We start from the raw sequence: 23340 nt of genomic DNA, 5'->3' as shown, positions 1-23340 counted from the left end.
TTATTCTGAATGTGTGTGTTAGTGTGTGTGTGTGTGTGTGTTCTGTGTTTGGATCGTGTCAGGATAATTCATTATGGTCACATCAAGTTTAATAACTTTTCAATTACAGTGAAATACTACAAGTACATTGACATATTGTTGAATATCAGTCTACGGGATAGAAAATAATATAATTATTATTTTTCTTTTTTCTTCAAATCAACCATGTATCAAATTTATTGTGTGTTTCAATTGTACCAAAATATATGTTTTCAAAGACAGCAGGATAAAATCTAATTTAAAAAGAAAAGTTTGAGGCTACATCATTCCAAGTTTTAGCGAGCAAATGAAATGCACAACTGTGATTAAACGTGATTGTTACGGTTGACATTAAACTGAAAAAAAAATCAAAGTTAGAAAATAGTGGTTACTGAATTTGCACAGGAGGCAGCCTCCATACGCCTCTCCACTACATCGTACAACCAAGAATTACTCAACGTGCAAAAACATCGAAAATTTGTTAAACCGACTATTAATTCTAGTGCCAACAAGCAGGTGTGATGATGTTTGACCATTTAGTCGACCAAACGCGCACAATCCTATTTGACAGCATGTCTGAACAAGGTCTGTGTTTGACGGCAGATTTCTGATCCTGCATTGCCATGATGGGATGCTGTGAATGTAATTTGTTCTCAGGACTCTCTTGTATAAATACATCTTGGTATCACTGAGAATTTCAAATTAAATCACGAAATGAAAATTGCTCTCCAACACGCTTGTTAAAAACAAGGACAGTAAATTAAAAACCACCCGACAAATGCTCCTTCATCCATGAGCACTCTATCTAGAAGCAAATAGCAATAAACCCAACCCCGACAACAAAAACATACCTGGCATGATGCAAGCATTTTTAAGCTCTGCAGCCCTTTGAGCCCTCTGAGCCAATCAGGAGCCCGGGTGACTTTAGTTGGTAACATCTGTAATCTTGCTTTGAATCTAACATGGAGAATGTATCTGCCAATAGCAGCATCATAAATACATGGAATCTGACTGAATTTAATCAGCAAACTGCAGGCAAGTGAGTCCAACACACACACACACACTCACACACACACACACACACACACACACACACTCACAGACACATTTATTCACAGCACTCAGGTTGTGAGAATGTAAATAAGCGAGTGGCTTGATGCTGTATCAGTTGTAACAAGGCTTTCTCTCTCTCTCGCTGTGTGAGCCTCAGAAACGGTCCCTCTGGGCCCCTAAAGCTGGACTCTGTAAAGATGGGACTGTGATGTCTGTGGGGGCGGCAGTTGAGAAGTCTGGCCTGTGCTGATTGGCTCGGTCCCCAGCGAAGGGAGGTGACATGACAGAGTGCTCAATTAGCCATCTGGTCGCCCACGGCAACGGTCGCAAAGTGGTCCCCGACAAGCGCTGGACAGTGGGGTAATCAGAGGCACTCGTTCATACACACACACACACACACAGACAGACACACACACATACAGTAGAGGCACACATTGTAACTGACAAGACAAATGGCTTACATATGCAAGTCAAGCATAGATAACTAATACAAGACACTCTAAGATTACAAAGGGCAAAAAATAGACAGTTTTTAAGTTGTAATAACAATAAAACAGATTTTAAAAAATGTTCTTAAAAAAAGAAAAGTCTGAACTCAAGCACTTTTTAGTCAAAATAAATGTCAAAGTAAGAGCATCGACATACACACTCCAGCAAAAGTGGCAAAGTGCCTTCATTAAAAAACTTGCTCCTGACCTCTTGACCCCCCGACAGTCCAGTGTAGAGAGTTTTAGTTAAAAAAAAAACCCATCATCAACAAGCCAAATCTGCCAGCGCCATGCAATGCTGCAATGGACGCTCCAGATGAAACAGGGCCTCTGATTTAGTGTGTGTGTGTGTGTGTATGTGTGTATGTGTTTGTCTTTTTATTATCCGCACAGAAAGCCGGCTGGATAAATTTTTAATGCGCATCTAGATTCAGAGATCCGAGGCGTCAGGGAAGCCGGCGACAATAAAACTTCTCTGCCTCCAAATCCGTGGTGTGTCATTTAAGAAGGAGCTGAATGATGTCAACAGTGAGAGGCGTCGCTGTTTAGCTTTTGGTTTTTACAGTGAGAGGGCCTCCTGGGTGGAGTGGAGAGCCGCCGTAAAACACAATTTACATGTTTGCATTGCTTTGTTTACAGTTTAAGCATTAGCTGATGCTTTCATCCGGAGATTTACAATTCAAAGAACTGGCAGGGGTTTACAGTCTCGCTGAGAGACATACAAGTTGTTTGGTTTAGAATTCAAAATTGCAACCTTAGAGCTGTATTTAGTAGATTTTTTATGAGTTCGGCATCTTGCAAAGAGTTTTAATGGCCTAAGTTGTTTTTGTTTGCAGAGTAGTATTACAGTCCCTGGGAACACTGACATTGCTTTCTCACAGTTTGTTTTTAAAAAAAGGTGAACTCATTTGCACTTTAGATTTGAACTACAGGTTAAATGTCTGTATAAAAGTCAAAGTTGTCTCAAATTTGGACAATGCCATAGAGAAGTATCAAGTTATAAAGTACATTGAGCTTGATTGATGTGAATTTACATTTGCTAACAACTGGAAACGTTGGAACCATTTTTACGGTTTAAACAAATACAACGGAGCTGTTTTTTAACCAACGTGTCCAACGATCCATTCTCAGGGTTCCTTACCAAATCTACATGTGGTGATGTAATGCACCTCTTAGTTTGTTTACTGTAAATACGCTTTTGTTAATGCTTATGTATGATGTATGATGTATACCTGCACTCACCACTTGTTAAATGGTACATGAACCACTCTGTTTGGGGAAATAAATGCCAAACTTAGCCTTATATGGTTCAGCCTAAATATCAAACCCTAATGTCCCTCTCAAAAAAAGCCAATTTTAATGGATCCCAAAATAAACAAGAAAAATATGATCTGCCAAAGTTATTTAATTGCTCTCCAAGGCCTTTTAGCATCTTTCAGCACCATTGTTGTAGTTTTCAAAACTAAAAAGTTTTGGGTTTAGTATTTACGTTCCAGGCAAAACATTTAACAGGAAACCAAATTAGTCATTAGCTAATAAATCAAGTGTAGCAGATAAATGCTAAGATACATCCCTCAGGGGTTGGTGGGCAGAAATAGGGCTAAAAGTAGGATCATATTTTTCAGATTTGCGCTGAAAAACGTATTATTTTGTGTGTAAAAAAGAAAGAAGTTTGCAAGAACATTCACCGTAGGAAATAAATAAGTTGATAATAAGAAAAGTTATTTTTTAATTAATGTTATTTTTATGTCACTGAGGCATTTTCCATTTCTGTCGAATTAAAGACGCAATAAAATATTACATCAATCTGCATGATTTCAAATAATGTGTTAGTATATAAAGGTCCACACGTTTTTTTTCATGAACTGAATTTTTCTGATTCTCAATGTTTGTTAATGGGAAAATGGAAGTGGCAGGATTGTTTTTGCACAGACACATCCAATGTGTTGGTGTATTGGTAGTGAGGCCAAGTGGCAGGTGAAGCTCAGTTATTAATGTCGAGCACCTGCAGCATTTAAGAACCAATTACTGACTTGTCGGTCCAATCGGGCAGGGACCTGTGGCACCATCACAGAGAATGACCATTCCAAGGACTGGAACTTCTCTTGTGTGTTATTTGGATGCTTGGTGGCCAAACAGCTCCTCTGTGTCTTCTATTTAAGCAAAAAAAAACCTGGATGACACAGCATCACTGCCAACTGCCAAAGAGTTCTTTACCAGGGAAATGTAGGAAACTGACAGATTTGGGAATTTACAGTAAAGGCTAACTTGGGTAATAAGATAATTTACATTTACAGTTTTAGTCCCATAGCGGATGCTTTTACCTTCTGCTATTTCAGTGTAGTAGGCTCTATGGAGACCCTAGTTATGGAAGGAAGTTGGAGTTGACCCAGATTTGTTTCTTAACCACTTAAACTGTAAAAAAAAATACATATCAAAGTGCAGTCCCTTAAGTATTTTGTGTCTGGTGCTACATCTGTCACAGTGTCAGCACTTGCAAATGATAGGAATGAAATGAGTGATTGCAAATTTAAACACAGGTTGTGCCAAAATCAATTATCCAAACCGATAAGACTTCAAAGTTGCGTCCATTAAACAGCGCCAAAAACACCATCTTTGACATTAAAGTTGTGCCATAAAATCAATGAAAAAATGTTTTTAGTCCAAAACTCAATTTGTAGCTGGACCTTTGACTGCAGGTACATTTTTCATGCAGTGGTTTTCATTTATGGCAGTTCTGTCTCTTATTCATTGCACTAGGGGAAACACTGGACATAAAAATTGATAAAGGACACTAAAATATACAAGAAACCTCCACAGTGGAAGCCTTTGACTATAAGGGATGAATCCATCATCGAGGCGGCCCTCAGGGGTCGCCAAAAAAGCAAAGAAACACTGCCTCCGAGACATGCCATTGGATAACTTTTGAATGGAATCTGGGGTACAGATATGTAAATGAAGCTGCTACAGAGGCATCCCAGGGTTGCTTTTGGGGCGAGCAGGTGTGTGAGGGAGAGCGAGGTCCGTTGAGGCCCACATCCATGCACGCAGAGAGAAGGAGCTAATGAAGAGGCAACGCTCCACCATCAGTGAATATATCCTGACGCTGGAACTACAAATGAGCTGCTATGGAGGGTAGGGACACGCTGACAGCTTTGTTTTGATGCACTATAGTTCCAGGGGAACTGGATGGTTTCCCTATTTTTCATTTCTACAAACTGGGAGCACAATTCACCCTTTGAGGCTGCAATGTTTCTCTTTCACTGTAGAGATACTCCAATTTAGAGTTCAGTTGTTTAGAGGGAGAACTGTCCAGGGTGTCTGACGGTTGTTTATTGCTGACTTATTCCAGTCTTTCACCAAGGGGATGGTGAATTTTCATGTTTGACATCATTTCACCCGATAAAGTTTTTTGGATTGGAAGCACCATGTAGTTGAGTGAATAAATGGAGAAGCAGTAAGCACACAGATCAATGACATGGGAAATAAATGACAAAACGCCATTTTGGCCATCATTTCGTTTTTCATCCACTGCTCTTTTTTAACCTAGTGGCTTGCTTTTTGTTGCCTGTGGATGTATTGTTTTGTCTATTCTTTTTTCCTGTTCTTCTCTTTTCTTTTCTCTTTTGAATTGTTGTCAGTTTTCATCATCATGTCATGTAGTGAATTGTCTTCTGTTAGGACCCCCTTGAAAACCAGATGGTACATCCTAATACATAAATACACCTTATGGTATTATACAGAATCGACAATAAAATATGGTTTAAGACAATAAGACAGTGGTTCCCAAAGTGGGGGTCAAGATCCCGGGGGGGGGGGGGGGGGGGGGGGGGTCGCTAGCCACCAAGAGTGGAGTCGCGAGATGCCTTCCAAAAAAACAAACATTTTGTAATGGGGCTGTCACTTCTGATTTGAAGTTTGAACATTCCTTCCAACGTGGAGGGGAAAGTTCACATGTGAACTGCAATGAACCGTTGAAACTCAAAACATACAGTCCATCAGCGCATCAGGCTGTCTTAAGCAGCCCGCGCACCATAATGTTCGAACATTACCGTATCATGTTTGAAATGCACTCACAAGTTGTTGTATTGAAGTCCTATTTTATGTCTAAGTCTAGAGATGGAGATTACTGGTATGATCTAGCCTTTCATACAATAAATAACTATATTAAACAAATGTATGGTTTATAGGCAGTTGTAGTCTTTGTTACATAGTGGGAGGGTGCACTATGAATGAGCTTGCACATAATCCTGACAGCTGTCAAGCCCGATATGAAGATGTCAAAGGGGAGATGTCATTTCTCTCATATACCTAATGCGAGTATTTCAGCCTTGTGATTTCATTTTTAAGTCTACTGTTGTATGGTACAACATAGTACAGTACAGCACAGTGCCATACAATACCATACAGTAAATTACAATACGATACAATATCATTCATTCATGATATGATACGATACAACAACACAGTAGGAGTAGATACAACTCAATATGTTAGGATACCCTGCATCGTCTACATTAAATTACTGTACATGTCTCTGTATTTGTTACCTTGCTCGTGAGCAACCTGAGCTTCCACAGAAACCCCAGACTTTGGTCTTTCAAGCTCTAACGCAATGATGAACTCTGTTTTGTCCTCAGCACTGGCCGCTGTCTGGCTCCTTTTATCCCTCTCTCTGTCAACACACTACTCTGCTGTAGGAATGGTGTCATATGGGTATTGAATTGTTCCCGCTCTCTGTCAGACATAACTCTGTGCACAACAACTGAACAAGTTCAAAAGTTCGGTTTAATCAAAATGTCTTTCTCTGCAAACTCTTGGGGCTGCATGCACTACAAACAATGCAGGCGCCTTTTTTTTTTCCCCCGCACAGAGTGTGTGTGTGTGTGTTGTTACTATTTTTTCAACAGTAGGACAACATCAAATAGGGAGTTTGGACAGTCTTTTGTCTGGAGCAAACCATAGTATATGGTTCTACACTGTGGTTACACAAACTTAATGTATAGATTTGTGTTTGTACCCATTCGACGTCTAGTTGTGTAACCCCAAAGGAAGGGGACAAAAGGATTGTAAGAAATGTTTGCTTGACAACAAGTAATATTTCTTCGCTTGCAAAAATCCTACAATTTGTTGGCTTAAGCCAGCTAATTATGTATTTATCAGAAACTCTCCAGTGAAAAAAATGAGCCGATTAAAAATCTAAAGCCTTCATTGTTGACGAAGCTGTGGGGGAGCAGGTTTCTTTTAAATGAAACAGATGACGGATCTTGTTATTTTTATGGTCTGTTCAGAATTGGCAGGAAGATTGTTAAAGTGGGGCAGTGAGTGTTGGTGAGGTGTTGTTGGCCGTTGATGAAAGTGGAGAGGGTGCACAGAAGAAAATACCAACAGCGGGTTGCCGTGCTCAACTTGGCTGCTGGTGGAGAGATGGAGGAAAGGAAAGTATGCTTTTAGAAATCGATGTTTTCAAACAATTCAGAACGGTAGAAATTAAGAATTGCAAGTCAGACCTGCTTGCGATAATAGTGGACAATATTGTGATTTGCGACGCAATATAATAAATGGTATTAACTTTATTGATTGATTGATTGATTGATTGATTGATTGATTGATTGATTTACTTGATGATACTTCGACCTGCTTGGTTATTATCTAACATGCAGTCTCAGGTGTTTGTAATCAAATTGGTCGTGTTGCCATGTAACATCGTAACTTTAATTGCGCTCTACATTAGGGGTTCCAAAACTTTTCAGCCCGTGACCCCCAATATAACAGTGCTAGAGACTGGGGACCCCCATCGTCCCTGAAGGTGGTTAAAACATTTAACGTTGCGCTCAGCCACGCACACTATTAGGCCTATCCAAACACCAGCATTAGAACACCACGCAATAGCCCGCACACCATCATCAAACCATGTATTTTCACAATTATGTGTAAAATATGCTATTTTAAACAATTTTCCATTTTTATATGTTTTTGAAAGGAACCTCGTCACCCCTCAGACAATGTCTTGCGACCCCCACTTTGGGAACCACTGCGATCATCACGTGATCATACAAACATGCTGCACGTGCACACATTCACAAACTAACCATTAAGGCTTTCGGAGCGACTCTCAGTCACGATACTGTCAGTTTCCGACTTTAGACAAGACATTTGAATGATATTAAGTTTGATTTTTATGACTTATTTAATTCAGGCTCTTCATTCTGTATAACTCCTGCACTCAGGAGAGAGACGGGGGAGGAGGGAGAGCGCTAATCTGATGCATGGAAATTGAAAATGTCCGGACCTCACAGAGCGTGTTGATTTGGCAAACTGTGCGCACACTGCACACAGTTAAAGAAACCAACCCCACAGACCCGTGTATACAAATTTCCGAATGGCTTTTCATTTTTTTTCTTAACCGAGTCTTCGGGGCTCCGTGCCAAAACAAGACTCCCGTTTCGTAAAAAGTTTTACTTGCGACTCCGTTATGACCACAGGCGAGCCTCGTGTGGGGCGGCTTGTTATCAAGTGGCAGCAAAACCAAGACAGAGCGAGAATCACATCAGAAGCAGCAGAGAGAGAGAGAAAAAGAGAGATGTTGGCTGCACTCTTAGTTAAGAATGATTCTTGTGAAACGCGTCATTATCAATAAGCCTCCACACACACGGGTCACCTGATTTGCCTTGATTTGTGCGTGCGGATGAGATAATATAACGGGAATTTTGAATGAGCATTTAAGTGATTTGTTGCAAAAACTAAAATAATTTGAAAAAAAAAAAAGCAAGAATAATTGATATCTCTATATATATATGCATATCTAATATTATAATACAGGTATAGAGTCACACTGTGGGAAACAATGAATCTTAATACTAGACCACCTCTGGTAATTTGTAATGATTGCGTAGTGTTTGTAACACACGCCTGTGTTGTAAAGCCTGTGTGAATCGACCATGTCTGTAATTATTAAAGTAAAAATACCAGGGCAATTTACCTACCATATAATCAGCACACACAGAGGTCCTCTGATAATAGTAACCCCCGTCTGAATCAGCATCTCAGTCATTTCTTAGTGTCCTTTTTGTTCTTTGAGAAGGTTTCTGCAGTTTGTTCTGTCCATGTTTCTGTTTGAGAATAATGGACGCTGTGTTGGATTCCGTAAACGAAGGTTTTGACGACATTTAATGTGCAAATTCAGCTGGCTCATCTGGCTACACAGTATGGATATATGGTATTCAATATATAGGTGTCAGTGTACCCGTATCAATGAATGTTTTCTGCAGGCAGTCAGTGTAAAGTGTGATGCTCCCCACAGAGAACAGGTGGTTAGAATGCAGCGCCTCATCGTTTTCAATCAGAAATGTTTTCAATCAGAGATGTCACTAAATGGGAGTAAAGTAAAGGCTTCACTTATCCCGTGTGGAGTCGCTGCACCGAACACTGACATGGGGGGGGGTAATTCCTAAATCACCAGAGGTCCCTAGGTTACACTCACCCTCATAGGACTTTAGAAATGAATCACTGAGATACTTCTTCAGGTATTTCAGGAGCTAAACAGAAAGGTTACCACATCCCATGTCAAAAGATCTTGAGTCTTTGATGTAACGCCGTCTTAAAACGCCATGTGACCCGGGATTAACATCTAGTTTGATGCTTCCTCTATTCAGACGTATAGTCAGGACTGTTGACCCTGAGGCTGGATCTCCAGTGTGTCTGAAGAACACTTGTCAGCCTGTGAGGTAACCTACCTGACCTGGGTCCGACTTGCTTGCAGTAGTTGGTCAGTTTAGTTGGACACCCGCCCCTACAAGAGGAGTCTGGTTGGCTCCATGTTTTTGTGTTTGTTAATGATGAAGCAGTACAACTCCCAGACACCTAATGAGCATACACACCGCCTCTAGGTAACTTTTTCTTTTTCTTTTTTCAGATAGACAATACAAGTCGTGTCAATGTGTATGTGCATGTCCATGTGTCTGAAGGGATGTGTGTCTCCCTCGCACACCTTTAAGTAATGGCCATCACCATGGCGACCAGGTGACCCATGCTAGCAATTAGGAGTCCCTAACAGGCTCGATGCAGGCAAGTGTGCACAGATGCGGCGCATACATTATGTAAAAATACAGTCCCCGAGAAAGTCTCCCCGTGGCCCGAGCCAGCGGCCTCTCCCGCTCCTTTCATCTAATACATTCCTGTCATCAGCCCCGCGTGGAACCACATAAACAAAACACAGCGGCCGTGAGGAGGCCGCGGAACACAGCACATCTGCGCCATACCTCCGACGCAAAGGAACATGATGTGGGTAATAAAAAGAAATAAAAAAAGAGAGTTAGGGGAAAGTTAGAGAAAGAAATAGAAGGAGAGAGACAAAATTGTTCGACTTAATATGCTGGCTACAAATCTGTGTGTTTTTCTGCCTTCATTTCACATTCACCGCAGTGGGGGAAAAAAAAAAAAAAAACCTCCCACTGTGCTTTAATAAACATGGCAGCACAGCTCAGAGTGTGAGTTTTAAACATGATTGGCTTATTAAAGAACAAAGACAATGAGCTGTATATATGTGGCGCCAGTGGTTGTTAAAGTCCAACTCGCATGTAGTTTAAAGGAACCTTTTACAGATTAATGAGTCAGTCTTTTTTTTTTTTAAAGTCTGACCAGGAGAATTTATGTTATTCAGTTTTACAGATTCTTTCTGTGATCCAGCAGCTCACCTGTGTAGAACACCGGCCATGGAAACATGTCCTCTTTGCCAAATAGATCTATTTTTTTCCAAAATAGAACACACTCATATAATTTTGACAAACACAGCGGGTGGGTTGGCATCATTTTTCCTTGCACGTCTAATTGGGCCGACTGATATGGGAGCTAATGATTCTCAGAAGAAGGCGAGTGAGCATTGCTTCAAAGTCAATGGGCTCATCATCCAGCTGCCCCAATACAGCACCGAGTTTAAGGTCACATTAGCTGCTATGTACAAACTGTATTAGGCTTAATTACAGTAGTTTCTTTTGACAGCAAAACTTAGCTAAACCCATTAACCAAGTTAGCATTACGCTTCCTAAGCTCATTTGATTTTCTTTAAAACCTTCTATCCGTAAATTTTATTTTGAATATATTTCTTTCTACTCGAATACAAAGAAAATACAATTTAATTACACAACAATCAAACCACAGTATCATACCACTGCTAACTAGCAGACATATGCAAGTACAGTCCTGCTGTTTAATTTACATCTTCTACATAAATGAGCAAAAGTTGAGGATGCTAACGTCTTCAATGTAACACGCAGCCAAAGAATCCGTGTTTTGCTTTATCTATGTACACATGAGATGCAAGTTCAGACTGCTCTTAGAAATTCTTATTTCAGTGTGAGTCAACAGAAAACACAGAAATGCCAACTCTTAGCATTAGCATAAAATGCTAGCCAGCAATAAAAAAAATGCTGAAATTGAAATGCAATGCAATGAAATTTAAGGTTAAAACAGTTGTCAGTTATTGGCTGGAAATAACGTGAAAGTTTAATGTGGGAAATGTAGGAAAACACGTTTTTTTTAAACACATTAGAAATTGTGAACTTACCTACTGTATGTTATGACTTTAAATGCATCAGCAACTGAAGATGACACCCAAAGCTGCTTACCTGAGAGTTTGTTCTGGTGCAGGAACTCCATCTGTAGTCTCTGTCCAGCACGTTGGGCCAGGAGATACGGGGTGGAGTAGGTTGGATCCCCAGTGGCGCACATAACATCTGCCCCACTGAACAACAGCTCCATGGTTTTCAGCACGTCAGGTAACACCACAGCTTCACACAGAGCCTGCGCACACGAGAGAAAAGAGCACATTAAGAGTTTCTCTGTACTGTGGCTGCGCTGTGTCTAATGACGTCTTGCTATCATTTTTCAAGAGGATATTTCACGGACACAATCAAGGACTAAACTCCCAAACACAAGCAAAGCAATGTGGTTAATGCTATCCAATGCAATGAGGATTGCAGGGATTTATACATTAGAGAGATTAATCAACCACTGCAAAAATACATGGCACAGTATGGGACAGCCAGCTCTTCAGGACAGGATTCTGCTGTCCACTTCTCTTGGCCAGGGAAGACCACTGGTTCAAGACATGTGTTAAAGAAACCATCTACTGTATATTAAGTTGGACAAACCATCCCTTAACAGAGGTGGTGGTCTAACACACCATCTATTACCGACCTTCAATGCTGTTTTGAATTCTCTCTCAAAACAACAGAAGCCCCAGTCCCACCTTGAAACATTCCCCAACGACGAGTGTTAGGGCGCCCTCACACAAGGCAATCCCAGCCCCCAAAGTCTGAGGGGGCTCGAGGTTACCTTGCTCAGGCCCGGTTAGTCCTTGGAGCAGTGTGAGTGCAGCCTTACGGGGGAATGAGGAGCGAGAGGAATCGAGCTGAAGCACGGTGCGAGACAACTGGGCCTAGTGTGAGTGCGCCCTTAACGACTCGAAGTGAAACTAGGTGGTAATGAATCTCATGCGACCATCCTTGATCATTAGCATGCTAATGATGATGCATGCTAATGTTCCACAGAGGCTTAAATTTTTACCTCTGTCTACCGGTTAGTTTAGAAGTGAAGAAGCCTTTCGAGGCGGAGAAGAGGGGAAAGCGTTTGGATCAAGCTTCAATCATTTTTTTAAGTTTGCCAATTAAGTTAAATATTGTTACAATAATTTTTTACATTTGTGCCACTTACATTCTCCAAGTTGTTGCAATCTTATGAATGCAAGTCCACCTGCCAGTTAATCTATCTTAATATGATAGACTAATTAAATGCTGAAAAGTGCAGTCACAGCTCATTGGGTTTCTACATAGCATTCTACCGCCGGATTAATGCCTTTAAGAATGTCACACCGCAGACAATGCACCAGTGAAAATCCCTTGAAATGGTAGCATGGTGTGTGTAGCAGCTTAGCGTGGCTCCGTGTGTCTGTGTGTGTGTGTGCGTGTGCCAGCTTGATAGAGGACAAGGAGTCTATAAAGCGACGTCAGAAAAGCATATAAAGTTTAGAATTGAGTTCCACCCTCTGATCTCCAAAGGGAAGTTAAAATAAGATCAAACTTTAATACTCCCTGTGGGAATCATTAAATCTCTAATCCCTGCGAAAAAAAAAAAAGAAGTAATATTGCAAATAAGAACAGGACAAATGGGCCATATTAACTATAATGAAACTAACAATTTCTAAGGAGAGGAAAGTGCGGATAGAGGCATGAATAGCAATGAACTGAGGGAAGAGGAGAGCGTGCTGAGGCAGGGGAACACATGGGGTGAATACACAGAGAGAAGTATGCCATCATGTTATTTCAAACAGGAATGTAAGACATGCAAACACTAATATAGGAACAATACAACAATTTAAAAGGACAGGGTTTGAATAGGCTTCTCGAATTATGTATCTTAATTTTAAAAGGAAAACTGTTACATTTTGTGGTGTTATATTAAGATTAAAGGAATTAAGTTTTTTTTTTAAAGTGCCCAAAGTCATCTTTCAATCTACATAAGTCACGATTACTCTTTCAAGCTCCTTTGAGGAACTTTAAATTGGTGTCAATTTTGGCGACCCCCTGTGGACAAAGCGGTCTAATGTATTTACTGACATTTTTTAAGTCCCTTTAATTAAGTCAAGCTTACAAAAGAAACGCAGCCATACGTTTTTTTGTTCAGAATCTTAAGTTAATTTTCCAAACCCAATGCCCCATTACTGCCTTTATTGGATAGGTCAGCTGAAAAGAGACAGGAAATGTTGGGAGGAGAGAGTGGGGGGACAACATGCAGCAACAGGCCGAGTCCGGATTCCAAGGCCATGACTGCTGCTGCAAGGACTATTGCCTCTGTACATGTGGTGTGCAACACAACCACTCGGTAATCTGGCGCTCCCCAATGCCTCCAGTTTAAAGTTCAGGTTGATTCTCAAATCATAACCTATATATACAACTAAAAATGTTTCTTTGACTTAAGAAATGTCATTTAAACCAGTGGTTCTCAACCCGTCTAGCCTCAGGGCCAACCACCAACTCTGTGAAAAATCGCAGCCAAAAATTCTGACATCTTTGGACCAATCAGATTTATTTACTGAAAAACTGTGCACTTTGGACCTCAGTCCAAAAGGCACAAAACATGTGACAGAAGAAAGAAACTGAACAAAACAAACTTTTTTAAAAAAAGCACTTCAAAGACTTTTTTACTCAAGTTTTGTTCCAGGCACACATTTACGACCCGCTGAAAATGGCTCCGCGACCCACCTCTGGGTCCCCACCCACCAGTTGAGCACCACTGATTTTAGACAACTATAATCACAGGATGATGTATTATAAAGAGTGAATTGACCTCTGTTTAAGATTGGTGGAGTGCAGTCCTGTAGACAAAGTCCCAAACCCATATCTAAAAGTTAAAAAAATTGACAAATAGAAGGAAGCCTTATATGGTTTTACAGGCGAATAACAACATCCATGTCAGGCTGTGATAGGCTGAGACATATTAAGGAATGTGTGGTGTTTTCAGACTTTTCATTTCTACATACAGTATTCAACATTTACTCCTTTCAGCCCGAGGACTTAAGGTTTTTAGGTAACGGCATCCAGTGGTGATAAGAGGAACTGCTGCCTGAGGCTCCTCTGCCTTCAGCATTCACCCATGCAGGTTAGCACTTCAGCACCTCTAGGTCCTCTTAGACAAACTTCTGCTTCTATAAATACAGGATGATGTGTTTCGCCTTTCATGGTGGCAGGAAGTCAAAACGTATACGTGTGGTATCCAGCCGTGCAGACGCGCTTTGTTAAAACTATCCACCTGTGAACCTGCACAGAGAAGACATAACAGAGGGGCCGAAGAATACCGTCTGGCTTCGTATGTCTCTTCCCATCAGTGCGGTCGATTGACGCGACATTGTGCACGATGACCCGCGACAAAGTGGATCAACCGAGGAGTCGAGTGGCAAATGGGCGGAATTTCAACGAGCAACCCCTTCCTTTCATCGGACTAGGACCGAGTCAGTAAGCTGCATTGATCCGCCACAAACAAGCAAGATGCGTCTCAAAGTGCAGCTTGGTAAACACACACACACACACACACACACACACACACACACACACACACACACACACACACAACAACAAAGTACCTGTCAATATAACCTGGCCGCCTACACAAAGCACCAGCATTGACATGTAGATATTTAACTGTGTGTACCAAGCAAACAAATATATTCCAATGCACACAGCTTTATCTTTATCAACAGAAAACATCACACAATGATGTCACTCGTTTATTCACTCGCCCTCTTTGTCTTCGCACACCCACACACACACACACACACACACACACACACACACACACACACATAATACGGGGTCAGATTAGGGCAAAATAGTCCCAAGCAACCTGGCCTTATTCTGTATCGTCTCCGGAAATGACCTTCCATGTCATAGCAATTACTGCCGCCACTGGAGGCTTTATGTGCGTGTGCGAGTGTGTGCGTAATGATATAAGAAGGTCCTTTGACACCCCTCCCATCTCTAGGTCATGTGGCCTGCGGAGACTCGGTGGAGGTCACTGGGATATGCGCTTCTAATGGGGAACAAGGGACTAAAGGAACGAGAGAGACGGGGGAGGGGGGGGGAGGCGGGTTAGAGAGAGGGCATATGAGGGGAAAAGTGAAAAAAACAGAATAAGCATACACAGTTTGGATTATGTAATTGATTCAGGCAGGTTTAAACCACATCAGTAGCTTTTATATTCTTATTTCATTATATGATTTGACACTTTAAAGGCTAATTTACCGCATCTGTTTGGGGAGTTTCATGACCCTCTGGCTTGTAAAACTTGTTAAAATGCCGTCATGTGATTTCTGAAATCGCATGAATGTCAATGAGGAAATTGCTTGTATTATTGTCTTTGTTCCGGGGAGGGCTCCCAAAGGAATAGGTTTTATATAGCTTTTATTTCCTAATATTCAGACTTGTGTTACAGTAAGCAAGTGTGACACAGAGGAGGAAGAAGGCGTCCAATGAGATTAGAGTCATTGTCCTTGTTTATGGTTAAAAAAAAAAAGAAAAACCCTTATTTGTGTTTTTCCTCGTAGGATTGTTTGTGATGTATTGCTTTACGCTAAGATAAGGTGACCTGTTTTTTTTAAAAAGTTGTTTATTATTTTAGCACACCAGGTTTGTATGGTGATTCTATGACACGTTGATCCCTCGCAAGTCAAAACTGTAGACTAGACAGAGAGACAGCAAGCAGCCACTTCCGTCTTTTACCTCTCTATTTCTCACTGTCACACACACACACCCACACACACACACACACACACTGCTCCACTGACGAAACCCTTTTAGCTAGCCACACTCTATATCTGCCACACTAGCGCCCTTGCAAAAAAATAAAAAAAATAAAACACCCACTCTAACAGCAAATTCACACATCCTTAGTGGAGCAGCACACATGTTCACACGCATGTCCACGCCTCACACTCCCCCACACACACACACACACACACACACACACACACACACACACACACACACACACACACACACACACACACACACACACACACACACACACACACACACACACACACACACACACACACACACACACACACACACACACACACACACACACACACACACACACACACACACACACACAAACACAAACACGCGCGAAAAGCCAGCAAAGCCGCAATAAAACCAACCCAAGCGTTTCTGTTGAGGATCCTAATCCACTTTTCCACTTAGCTAGCTAGTATAACTCTTCCACACCCCCCTTCCCTTCCCTTCCTCCACCCTTCCCCTCTTTCTCTCTACATCTCCATCCCTCTCTTTTCTCCTCAGGAAAACAATACAAGGCAGCTGATCTGCGTAAATGCTGACGCAGTTGGAAACTCACTTCCTTGGCTTTAAAGACCTTCTCTGTAAAAGGAAGCCAAAACAAAAAGGTACTCATTTCTTTTGCCAGAGCAGTAAACCCCGAAACCACAAACTGGCACAGAAGGCCTTAGCACCAACCTGCTTACACTTAAAATCGATAAAGACTGCCCCTATGGCATTTTTTTTGTCATATAGAGCGAGAAGGTCAGGGACATATGGGCCTTTTCAGCTTCAGCTGGCTTTGTTAATACAGTACATCAGGCACCACGCTTCTTGGAAGTATAGATTGAATTGTAACTGTAATGTGGATAAACAGTTATCACCGGCAGTCTTGTGAACTTCTTTAATGTTTTGCTTTAACCTTAGCTGGAAGATGGTTTAGCAATTACAGAAGGAAAAAAGCCCATTGAATGTCTAACATGGATCTAGTTCTTGATGTGTAACTTAGTGTCACAGGTATAAACCTCCAGACACTTTGAAGATTAAAGATGTGTTGGTCATTCGTTGAAATCACATTTATGCTAGCTAACACTGCTGACAAAAAATTATTATTTTTTTAATGGGCGGCCCAGGTTCGAATCCGACCTGTGGCTCCTTTCCTGCATGTTGTTCCCCACGTTCTCTCTCGCCGGTTATGACTCTCTCTAATCTATCGCTGATCTAAAGGCATGCAATGTTCCCAAAATTATTTTTAAAATAACATTTCATTTTAGCTAACTACGGTAATTAAAAATGATTATATTGTGTAAAATTTCTGAAATGAATGCAAGGAACACATTTGCTAACCTGTTGGAAAAAAATGTTGAAACATGAATGTTAGCTTCCCTTTTTAAACTAAATGTGTTAGCTAACATGAATGTGTTCCCAGCATAGACTACATGGCTGCATATCTCAAACCACAGTAACGATTAAACTGGTTTTTAAGTGTTCCACTTTCTTCTCTTCATAGAACTTGTACCTGGTTGAGCTGCTCCAGGTCATCGAATCCCTCCAGGACCTTCCGGTACTTTCTCTCCCTGTACTTCCTGCGAATGAACGTGGCACGTTGCTCCGTCGAGGCTCCACTGAAAAGCGCCTCCTCCAGTGGAAGGTGAGCGGCCCAGAAAGTGTTAGCATGCTTGTTCCCCACCTCCAGAAAGAGCTGAGGGGTTTAAGAAGATGGAGAACAGACGACCACAGGTGAGTCATTTTTTAAATTTGGTTGGATTATAACAGCTCCCAAAATAGGTTGTATTTGGAATCAAACTTGATTAATTCCTCTATTAGAGGAAGGTGTATTCATAAAAACAAGCAACAATTTATTTACATAAAGACTCATATGAAGAGTATCTTTCTGCAAACATTTGTGTGAAATTAAATGCACCCAATGGACTAACTTACAGCTTTTGAAGAATCACCTCTTTTCAGTCAACCATGACTTTGTACTAAGATGGACAGTTATTTTAAATAGATTATTAAGCATATTTCAAAGATTATATTTTGAAATTCATGCATACGCCGTCCTTACATTGAAAACATATCTTTGAAAATGAATCACTTTAAAAACTGTGTTTTTATAAATATATTTATAATAAATTTAAAGGTAAGCAAAGACAGAAGTTGATGGTAAGACAATGACAAGAAAGCAAGTAGAACAATAGCTCAGATGTCCAGAATACTCAAAAAGGAGTCCTGACAAACCCTTTCCGTTCTCACTGAAAAAACAGTGCGTACCTCGACCAGCGCATTGCTCCAGATACTGCTGTCCAACTTCAAGCTTCGCACTTTCGAGATATTTGTGCCAAGAGAGCGGTGCTGCCCTGGTACACATGAACACAAAAAGTCATAGAAGTGAGTTTATTGATACAAAATCTAACACTTTGAAACACAACACTCTCGGGGTTGTGAACCATTTCTTATAACTTATATTCAAAAAATAAAGACTGTCTGGTTACGTTTTTATTTCCTAAAAAGCACATTTGAAAAACCACTAACATGTACATACAGTACATGCATATGAAACTCTGGAGTATGCACACAAACACCCACAAATGAGCAATGGAGTAAACAATAAACAGGCAGTTACAAGACGGAGAAACGGAGTGTGACTGGAAGCTCGTTCTCTCACTCACAACAGACATATTTAGTCCCTTCAGCACTCCTAATTGGAAATGAAAGCACAGAACGAGATCCATTAATTGCTAATGAATCATGAGTAATTCATTGTGTTTGTGGGTCGGCCTGTTTATTTGGGTGAACGAGAGGCTTGTGGGGTTGCTTATAGCCAAAGACAGAGCATACATGCATAATACATCTGGTCGAAAAACTGGCTGTATGTGAATGATAATCATTGTTCTGCATGTAAAGGCGGATAATTTTAGATTTAGATTTGGCCAGATCTCATTAGTGTCATCTATGCTCAAGTAGAGCAGTTGTAAATTAATATGTGGGGCCATGTGGAGCGATGACAGCCACTTTGACACAGATCTTCAGACACCAGAAATCAATGAATTTTTCATCAACCAAGACATTTAAAAGTGAAAGTAACTAGGAAAGGATTTTTGATATCTAGTGATAATTATCATTGTACCTAGTTTTACAAACTGTCACATTTCATCATGTTGTTAAGCAGAACTTACAATAACACTTTTGAGAAAGAAGTGGATTTATCCAAATGAACAAGTTTAAGTTCCTTCAGCGGCTAATATACTTTCCCTCGTGTGTTCTTGTGTTAAAGCTGTGGGCTCTTTGCAAACTTCCTGATTTGTAGTGACTTTTAAACCTGACACCAAGAGGCATTAAAGGACTTGTCTAATTGCTCCCAGAATGCATTTGAATCTGATATGCCTGGCCATATCCCATTGCAGTCAGACTTGATGAGATCAAATGCTGAACACATAAAGGACAAAGGCCAGTCCCAGCAGTCTTGCCACAACAGTTCTGAACCCATATCATTCTCTTCATGACATTTTGTTGCACTTTTGCCTCTTTTAACTTCTGGCTTACGTGCCCGATGTTGTTTGTTCAACACCAAAGCTAAAATACCTGTTTTGTGCTCTTCTAATGCTGAATGTTGTACTACATCTGAACTGTATTTATTTCTATTAAAACGAATACAATTTCAAAATGATGAATGACTGGGTGCTATGAACATGTACAGCAATATGTCTTCTGCATGCTTGCAAAGATTTATATTCTGTTCTACATTATTTAGATGAGTGTATAATGAAAAAGAAGGGGCCAAGCATTGAACCCTGTGGAATACCTTTATTTAACCAGGTAATTACAAATTGAGGTCAAGCTCTTTTTCACAAGGGTTGCCTGGCCAAGAAAACAATATGGACTTATATTGGAATTAGACTATGTGTCAATAGCTTTTACCACACACTGGTAGTGGACAATTTGAGGCCTCTCCTTGTACTAACAACTCAAAATTTCAACTCATTATTCGGAGCAACTGAGCTGTTATTTCTGTCTAGCTAAAAAAAAAAGTACACAGGCTTTCTGAATAAAACTCACCAACAATTGTGAAAAATTGTTCTTTTGCATGCTGGTCTAATCTAAACTTGAATTAATTTGTTACACCCTGGCACTGTAAATGTAAATAGAGGGGGAGTTTCTTCTTATGAAAGGTTAGTTTAAATATTTGTGGAAAGTGTCAAGTAAAGATGCATCAATGTGGTCAGACTTGTGTTCAAATCTGGCTTTTCCATTTTCAGTCAGACTGAAAACAGGAATAATCTCTGTCTTTGAGACCATTCAAGTTCTGCTTGACAAATGCAGGCCAAGTAGCAATGCTGTCACTCTCGTCTGTGAAGCAGTGAAAATATTTTATTCTTGGCGTCTGCTGCATTTTTACCACCATGCTTCATCAGCTGAGCCATACCAACACCACAGGACCATTTTCACTTGTGTAAAGGTAATGAAGCTGAAAGAAGTATGCCTGTGCATGTGCCACTGGGTACATGTTGAGATCCCCCCACATAATGGTCTGTTGTAAATGTCTTCATCTTTCCGATGGAACCAAAACAACACGCAAAAGGGCATTCCCATCACAGCAGCTCTCACAAAAAATTGCCCTACCCAACAAAGATTTCAGACCCAATTAAAAACTTTTCCAGCGACAGTTTACGGAGCCCTTTCCATACCCCGTCGTACTTTTGTGCCATTTCCCCCTCAATGACGAGTAAGAAGGAAACAAAGCAAAGCAATAAGTGCTGTATTTTTTGTTGCTATGGTAACTGTTGCCAGCAGACAAGTCTACTAGTTGCAAAACTTGTTGAAAGGAGCTCATTCCAATTACATGGGTAAAGATAGGCCTCCAAATTAAGGGAGTAAATTCATTTCCTCGTGTTGACTGAGTTTAGTGGGAGAAAGGGCAAAGAGATGTAACAAAAGTAAAAGGGTAGAAACAGGGACATCTTATGCTCTTTGCCAATCAAAATTAGCTACAGGCTACAGGCAACGCTGCTACTGCCACAGATACCTGGACGTGATGCTAAAAGCAGACGCTCAGCTACAGATTTTAAAGGAGTTTATTCCAAGTATCAGCAGAACTTTGTCTCAGTGCTCGTAAAGGCTGTGGCTACATATACAGACTGTTAATGGCGGGGATGTGCCACTAGATGATAACTTTAAAACACCTGTTGGACCCTAGGGCGTTTGACCTGTGTGTGCTGAAAGTAGAAGTTGGGTTTTGATGTGATATTTGTTTGATTTAAATTTTAAATGATGTACATAAAAAGCCACTGCATTCACCTGGTAAAGTTTTTTTTTTTAAATCTAAATTGAAATTGCAGAAAGAAAATAAATTGTGATGTCAGGTTTTTCCAATAGCTCTATTTAAAATAAAGAAATGACAACAATCTGACAAACACAAATTAGAATGTGATTAGGATTTGTGCCCCTGGAAGTGATCTAGAAAGCATGTATAAAGCAGAGTCATCCAACTCAATGGAAACAAAGAAAAAAAATATTATTAGCATATAGCTTCACATCAAAGAGGGAAGCTACAGACTATTAAAATTCATTCGGCCTTGGAACGGAAAGAGGAAAAGCCAATGTGGGATCATTTTCACCATTAGCCTTCTCATTACTTCTTCCCTCTTCCTCTTGTTCAGCATTTCTCTTTATTGTCCATGACATGAGAGCGCTAATTAAAAGCATGAGCAGCGATTGCTATTCCAAACGGACCACCTTTTAAAGGAGAGCGCAGTGTGAGGACAGCTTCCTCGTTGCGAGATGTTCACCGTCTCCTTCCCTGACATGTCGACAAAATGTAATATTAAACACCCCTGCAAATGAAATCATTTAAGGCTGTTTGAAAAGGGAAGTTGGATATCTGATGCGCTCCAATTACATGGGCTTTGCAGAGGTGAGGGGAAGGATCGCATTAAAAATTATGACTCTGGGAGAAATCTCAGGCCTGGAGAAGATCTAGAGGGAGGAAAGGAAAGAAAAAAAAACACACCGTAGAGATCTCTCTCTAGATCAAGCATGGCCGCTGCCCCTCTGTAATCATGTTTAGAGGGTCAAGAAGCAGTTTGGGATCCCCCAACTTCTCGCCTGCAGCTTAATCTTTGTTGTCATTTCATCTGAGCCATCCAGCATTGCCAAATAGATAAGAGTGTCCAGAGGCCAGATGCCAACTCCCATAAGTGGCTTATCACCTGAGAAGTTTCTCCAGGAGAGCCTCAGGGTGAAGGTGCACGCTCACAAACACAAACACCGGACCACACAGAAGGATTCATGATGGAGTACTGACAGGCTTGTGATATTTAAGCAGGATTTGGAGTTGATTCCTGACTATAATATGCAGCATTGTCTCACTTTTTGGTTCTATTTTTGTAACTATAAATATAAGCAAGGAAACGATGGATTCTTTTAGGAAAGAAAAAGCTGTGGGTCTGTCTTAATCACTGGGTCCCCGGCTGTTTTGGCTCCTGCAGGTCTGACAGTAGTGAATAATTCAGACAAAAACTGTTCTCTTCTTAAATAATTCTCTTTTTAAAATAACAACTTAAAAACTAAAAAATTAAGATTCAAAGATTTCTGAAAAGTTTAGAAATTAACATAATTTTGAGGGAAGTTTTTTTTTTAAATTCTGACATTATTAGGCAAGTCTGCAGAAAGAAATCTGGTAAAAAAATGAAAAAACAAGCTGGCCCAGTTCAAATAATTAATTCTGGTTTGTTTACAGACAATTAAAAATTGAGGAATTTTCTAAAGAATCCAAACTGATTTAAAATTCCAGTCCAGAGATTTTTTGCACCAAAATATTTATTTTGTCCCCCAAAATCTTCATAAGAACTTTTAAGGAAATTGCAGACCACCATGTTTATCATTGTTAACCCGTCAGATTCATGATGGAACAAACCACACATGAGGAACCATTACTTTTTTTTTTTTTAATCCAATGTAACATTTTATTCTGAAAAGCCGCCATTCACACCAGCCTGTGTGAGGAGTGTGTACATGTGGAGAGTTTATAAAACTGGACTGTATGTACAGTGTGTGGTGTGTAAGATAGACATTATATTACCTGCACACTTCTTACAGATGACCACGCCCAGATTGACGGACGCCCACTCCGGCTGGGGGGCGCGGCAGTCGGCGCAGCTCCTGTTGGCCTCGTTGAACCAGATCTTCTCTGCCACTTCATAGTCGGAGAGTGTCTCTGCAATCGATTCCTGGACTGCTTCAATCCACTCCTCCTTCTCCCGTTCGGACTCTGCCGTGAAGCTGCAACAATCGATTTTTTGCCCCCGCCCCCACCCCCACCACATGGCTCACTGTTATTGATTTGATTTGAGAGAGCAATTAAACAGCACAGTATAGCCTGGCAGGGTTTTGGAGGAGGGGGGTGTGCAGTATTTGGAACAGTTTAGGGGGGTTTTCTCAGCGTGTATGCCTAG

The 23340-nt window shown here is 40.7% G+C and overlaps 1 protein-coding gene across 3 annotated transcripts in view; it reads right to left on the bottom strand.

The window, feature by feature from the left end:
- arap2 (ArfGAP with RhoGAP domain, ankyrin repeat and PH domain 2) overlaps positions 1-23340 on the bottom strand; it is a 139322-nt gene that overhangs the window by 56389 nt on the left and 59593 nt on the right. For all 3 annotated transcript variants that reach the window (XM_020629236.3, XM_020629234.3, XM_065950534.1), the window contains 4 exons: positions 22968-23167; positions 18161-18246; positions 17406-17588; positions 11186-11360 (listed from right to left, as the gene is read on the bottom strand). In XM_020629236.3, coding sequence (XP_020484892.2) covers positions 11186-11360; positions 17406-17588; positions 18161-18246; positions 22968-23167 — 644 coding nt within the window. The remainder of the gene's footprint in view (positions 1-11185; positions 11361-17405; positions 17589-18160; positions 18247-22967; positions 23168-23340) is intronic.

Source organism: Labrus bergylta, chromosome 22 (assembly GCF_963930695.1).
Source record: "Labrus bergylta chromosome 22, fLabBer1.1, whole genome shotgun sequence".
Classification (NCBI taxonomy): domain Eukaryota; kingdom Metazoa; phylum Chordata; class Actinopteri; order Labriformes; family Labridae; genus Labrus; species Labrus bergylta.
This window is presented reverse-complemented; position numbering and strand designations above follow the sequence as displayed.